The 6,506-nt window shown below is 38.3% G+C and overlaps 1 protein-coding gene across 1 annotated transcript; it reads left to right on the top strand.

Annotated features, from left to right (window-relative positions):
- Positions 1-3,819: 3,819 nt before the first annotated feature.
- Positions 3,820-6,161, top strand: LOC101311298 (cytochrome P450 76A2-like). The gene is made up of 4 exons (XM_004302996.1): positions 3,820-4,175; positions 4,250-4,875; positions 5,294-5,881; positions 5,979-6,161. The coding sequence occupies exons 1-4, from the start codon at positions 3,839-3,841 to the stop codon at positions 6,039-6,041; spliced, it is 1,614 nt and encodes a 537-aa protein (XP_004303044.1). The 5' UTR covers positions 3,820-3,838; the 3' UTR covers positions 6,042-6,161.
- The last annotated feature ends 345 nt before the right edge of the window (positions 6,162-6,506 follow it).

Below are 6,506 nucleotides of genomic sequence, written 5' to 3'. Positions count from 1 at the left end.
TTAACATTGAGGCAGTAGCGACCATTTAAGAAAATAAGAAATTTGACGCCTATTTAAACCAGGTAAGGCACATTGAGAACATACAATAGCACTGGCACGAAGCCCTACTAACTCTACAAGATACCTACATAGTCTTATTACACACCAGAAGTGACAAAAAACTAAACAACTAGCATAAACAAAATTAAAAACTAGCCCAGGACGGGCCAAAGAAGAGGGCTTGGGCTCAAAGAAATGGGAGAAACCCCAGCCGCCAACAAAGCCATGATCACCAGAGCCCCGTTCTTCTCGATACGTCGGACCGCCACCACCCACCCACGTTATGCCCTCATTCTCACGCCAAAACGCACCACGACCGTGCCAAGTCAAATCCAAAGCAAACCAGACACATATCAAACTCGTCTCTAGACCGGACATGTTGTTCTAACCTGGAACCGCCACCACAACCAAACAGGACTGGAGACCCCTCCTTTCGGGATCAGACAAAGCCCAGTCGTCGATCGACTTGCCAAGACAGCAACACCATACCACCATGCTCGACAGCCATCACAATATCTCTCATTCCTCACCTCACACCCCGTCGTTGTAATCTTCCCTGTCAAGAAGGTCGATCGAAACGCTTGGCTTCATCTCAGTCCCACACGAGGAAGACAAGACCCGTACAACGACGATGAATGGGCTCTCAGCTGAACAGTGAGAAAACATTTTTTTTTCTCTCAAGCGCGTACTCCAACTTTGTGTTTGATATTTCTTTTAGGCGGAGTGAATCATTAAATTCCAGTTTTTACTTGCTTGAAATGAAATTAAATGATTACATGGTAATCAAACTCATGCGTGTACTAAACACATAAAAGAAATCAGAATGATTTTAGGTGAAAGTGCACGAATTGAGGGAGATGAGTTTAGAAATCAACATTTTGAAATCGATACCAATTAATTTATTCTTTCTTTCCATTTGTCTTCAATTCATGATTGTTTTCCATTCCAATTTATTCTATAAATATATCAACTACGTCACCATGTCAAGCTAGAGTTATCCGGAAATTGATATTACAAATCAATGAGCCTCAACCTAGAGTTCAGACACTAAACAAATTATCAAAAGCAGCCAAATTATTTCCAGACAGCAACAACCGAAATACCCGACAATATTTGTAAAAATATATATCTGAAATGATTTAAACAAAGGACAAATAACCCAAGCTCAACACAGATAACACCAAATGATGAATCATGAATAATTAGTGATATTTGAAATCTTTTTTATAAAGCAATGCAAGTACAATGATATCGAATCTAGTATTATATACTCACTCGCCAAATAAAGTGATGAATGAGCTAAGCAGTTGCTAAGAGCCTCATTTATAATCTTAATATTGTATTTGAATCTTCACCAAAAGCAAAGGTAATTGCATACGCCAAGATTAGGTGAATTCAAGTACTACCAGAAAAAATAATAACAATAAACTAGCTCGATTGATGATACGATTAACTCCCCAGTCATTGTATTTCCTTTATCAATTTCACGTCGGATTAAAGTTCCAGGATCAATGCCGATAAAATAAAAATTAAAGCAACATTTTGGGCATGTCCGAATATTTAGGACAAGACAAACCAAGTCCAACCTCCATCAGACCCCTAGTGACAAACCAATAAGAAAGTTTTCTAATTCCAACAGATAGAACCCAAACTCAGCCCATGACAGATTAGAGACGCAACTAGAAAGACTCGTTCTGATACCAAGTCAAAAGAGGGATAACCTCAAGACTTCATTGATGAAACTGTTAAATACAAAGAGGGGACATAGAGCCTTAACCCTTGATCACAATAAACATCTAAAAGAAGTATCGAAATAATATTGAGAATCACGAACTAGCAAAGAGTACTGCTCTAAGACAACTCTATTCGCTTTGTAACAACGGTAACATACACATACTATATATTAAACATGATTATGTATCTCAATATCTAATAATACAGCTTTTATACTATGTTGCGGTCAGAAAATAGTGCTAAGTTTCACTCTACTGCTAAGAGGCAATGACCATTTAATCAAAGAGAGGGGACCAAACCCATATTGTCCTACAACCCCTACCAATTAAGCTCATTATTAAGTGTGTGTGTGTGTCTGTATATATATGAGGTACATATTATACTTAATAATACACATACATAATCCTAATTACAAGACATGAGTCACACCAAACGAAATCTGTAAGGAATTCTATGGATTTGATCGATGTGATATTATGGTAGACAACAAATGTAGAGATATATATTATATTATATCAACCATATGGCACACATGGTACAGATGGTCCTGAAATCCACTCACCTAATCCAGCTTCGTTCCCTACTTGAGAGTGTTTAGGAGTTAAAAGGACAAATGAATTAGGTAATTTGTTTGATAAAATTTAAATTAAAAAATAAAAATCCAGGACAAAGGTAACGAAATCAAAACATCATACATTAAAATATTAGAAATCGTAAAGTTTAAGAAAGTTGAAATATATTTAGTTAACATAATTTTATGTGTCTTTAATTTGTTTTGATAAAGAAGGTTACGTATGTTGCTGGAAACTAATATAACGTAGTACCAAAAAAAGTTCAAGTGGAAGTAGTGCCTTTGGGGGAAACATTTTTCAAATGAGTCTAATGGGAAATCTACTAAGTTGCTGATTTTCAGTGTGAATTTGAATGTTTCAGGTAAGACTGTCCTGGTTGAATCAACTTTGAAGGTGGAAAAGCTGGTTGCTGCTAGCAACAACAACATTGAAGCTGTTAAGCGTCCTCGGTCTCCTCCTTTAGTGCAAACTGGTGGTGTAATATCTGCCACTGCCTTGAGGAAAAAATCTAGAGCAAATATTCAGTTCCCACCTAGTACATTGGGTCTTATTCAAGGTCCTGATGGTAGCTTGATCACAAAGCCAGTATCTCTGCTGAAACCCAAGAAAAAAAGGGGTTGTCTGATTGAATCCCGAAACAAAGCACCCAAACAGGTATCAAAACAAGAGAGGATGTTTTGAGTGTGCTTGATATGTTCTAACACACCCCTAAGCCCTGACCCAAAAGGCATGAACAAAATGTAGTAAGTGTTACGGTATGGATAGTATGGCAGACTGTGCGAGCTAGCTGCTGCATCTGGATGGTTTACGTGAAACTTGGAGTACTGCAATTATACGCGTCTTGGCTCCAGTTTTATGTTTTCCATGGTATCTTGTATTATATCTAGTTTAATCATCTGCTAGGCTTACAATAAGTGAGTAAATTGTTTAATGTAATGGAGTTAAGTTGCCATTATGACATGAGTTCATTTTAATAAAATTCTTTCCATTAGAAAAAAAAAAGTTTGAAAGCATATGTATGTAAACTATAAATTGTTGGTTATGCACTTGTGGCTCATAGTCTCTTGAAAATGTCGCTTAAGTGAGCATAATGCTCTTTAACTATCTCTATTTTTTTTGGAGCAATTCTACTCTTTCAATCTTAAAACTTTGAGTCATACAATCATATGATTCACATTATTTAACTATAATAGTAGGAAATTAAAATTTGTACTCCAAAATTTACAATCCACACTTTTAATTTCATCTTTTAGTAAGTTAAGTTTTGTTTTAGTAACATGTGTTTTGTCTTTTAATAAAATATTTAACTACAATTAAGAAGAATTGGTGTAGATTGTAAAACTGAGAGTTTCTTAAAAGTATAGATATCATATAGAAGTGTCTAGATTAAATAGTTTAGATTATCCTGTGCTAAGAGTTTGCTATGATTTGTCTCTATATATATTACAACACTACTTGTTTGAATGATACACAAGAAACTGGACATACCAAATATGGAGAGCTACAAGATGGTGGGTTTGATCATAGGGGTGTTACTATCATGGACGGCGTGGGTATCAGCAACAAAACTCCGACGGCATCGTTCTGGGAAACTAAGGCAGCTCCCACCAGGACCAAGATGGTGGCCAGTGGTTGGAAATATTTTTCAGCTAGGCTGGGCACCGCCCCATGAGTCATTTGCCATATTAGCCCGCAAGCACGGTCCTATCATGACCTTGTGGCTAGGTTCAATGACCACCGTGGTGATTTCATCCAGTAATGTCGCTCGTGAAATGTTTAAGAACCATGATGTGGTGTTAGCTGGTCGAAAAATATACGAGGCCATGAAAGGTAAATCTTTTTTAAGAGAGTATCTGAGTTTTTTTGTATATCAACTTAGGCACTCATTTACGATGGAACTGTAGGTGATTATGGTAATGAGGGTTCGCTGATCACGGCGCAATATGGCTCACACTGGCGCATGCTGAGGCGGCTATGCAACACCGAGTTCTTCGTCTCGAGCCGCCTCGACGCTATGCGTGGTGTTCGTGGCAGATGCATCGATCGCATGGTGCAGTTTATAGAGGATGCTAGTACTAGTGACAAATCCGATAATGGCGTCAATGTTAAGAGCATTGATGTGGGCAGGTTCTTTTTCTTGATGGCTTTTAATCTAATTGGTAACCTTATGTTCTCCAAGGATCTTTTGGACCCAAAATCGGAGAGAGGGGCCGGGTTCTTTTACCATGCAGGTAACGTTATGGAGATGGCCGGGAAGCCTAATATGGCAGATTTCTTTCCAGTTCTGCGCTGGTTTGACCCGCAAGGCATCAGGAAGAATACCCAATATCATGTCGAGAGAGCGTTTGAAATTGCCGGTGAGTTCATCAAGGAAAGAATGGAAAGCATGAACAGTGATGGATCTGGTGTTGACACAGAGAAGACTAAGGACTTCTTAGATGTGCTCTTGCAGTACGACTCGCAGGGTGATGGCCTCGATGAAGAAGCATATAGGTTCACTTCTCCGAGAACCATCAATGTGATCGTCTTTGTAAGCAATCTACTCCTTGAATTTCTCACCATATAATTTTCTGTACGTTTTAATACGTCTTATGTAAGTGTGAATGATTAAAAAATACAGTTGCTCACATTACTCAATCAAAGGTACTAACAAAAGTTTTAATTAATCAATTAATTGTATTAAGGGGTACACATTCCCTAACTTGACGGTGCAAACCTCATTGGATCCTTAACTTGACAGTGCAAACCTCATTAAATATTACCAGAGCTTGACTCATTTCCCTTAAAAAAAAAGTTGTAATTATTCTCAATTTTATCATATTTAACTAATCATGCAATTCAGATGGTATGTAGCAGTTGAAGTATATATACAAACAATAGCTTGTAGGTCAATTATCAGTAGTGTCTGTTAACTATCTAGTCATCATATTGTACGTATTATATTTCAGGAAATGTTCACGGCGGGGACTGACACTACTACAAGCACTCTGGAGTGGGCGATGGCGGAGCTACTTAACAATCCGAAAACCCTAAAGAAAGTTCAGACGGAGCTAAGGAGCACCATAAGTTCTGGCAAGAAGCTTGAAGAGAGAGACATTGAAAACCTCCCCTACCTCAAAGCAGTCATCAAAGAGACTCTGAGGCTTCACCCACCTCTTCCTTTCTTAGTCCCACACATGGCCATGGATTCCTGCGAAATGCTAGGGCGCCACATTCCAAAAGACACCCAAATCCTAGTCAATGTTTGGGCAATTGGTCGTGACTCCAAAACTTGGGAAGACCCTTTGATATTCAAGCCAGAGAGGTTCTTGGAGCCTAACATGGTTGATTATAAGGGGCACCACTTTGAGTTCATACCATTTGGTTCTGGGCGTCGGATGTGTCCTGCTGTGCCTCTAGTCTCAAAGGTGCTTCCTCTAGCCCTAGGATCGCTCTTACACTCCTTTGATTGGGTTTTACCGGACGGACTCATGCCGGAGAATATGGACATGGCTGAAAGGATGGGGATAACACTTCGGAAATCTGTCCCCTTAGAGGTAATACCTATACCTTACAGAGGAAATCCTAATTAAGTAACCCTAAAACGATCATGCTTTTGGATCGTATTGGCTGACCACTTATATATTATGGCAGTTGATGTACGTAGATACGTATAACATCATCTACTACGCAGAACTAAACAGATCATGCAATTAATTTGTTAAAATGGTCTGAAAATGTGATCCGGCCACGGCGGATCCATTTAACCTATCTTGTTCATCCGGATCGATACTGGCAAAGCAATCAGTTTCAGAACACGGTGAAATTATAAGCAATGGCTGTATTGTAATGTGGTACATGTAAATCCTTTAATAATGAATTTTGGTTGTGTGTATGATATCTTGTCATTAGTACTCCATATGCAAATTGCAATATGCATGGTTCTTGTCGTGTAGGTGAATCCTTTGATAAGGAAATTGGTTGCCGACAGACGTACACACATTTGTCACAGATATATATATGGTTGGCCGCAAAATATATATACATTTTTGTCAAGCGATGCTTTAACTTCACTACAATATATTGTGGATGGATGCTTAATTATGGAGTTTAGGGTTACCTTTTGATAGCATTCTTCAACATATATATATATATATATATATATATGTATATCACGCCCCC

This window comes from Fragaria vesca, linkage group LG6 (genome assembly GCF_000184155.1).
Source record: "Fragaria vesca subsp. vesca linkage group LG6, FraVesHawaii_1.0, whole genome shotgun sequence".
Lineage (NCBI taxonomy): Eukaryota > Viridiplantae > Streptophyta > Magnoliopsida > Rosales > Rosaceae > Fragaria > Fragaria vesca.
Note: the sequence above shows the minus strand (reverse complement) of the source record. Positions and strands in the feature narration are given on the sequence as shown.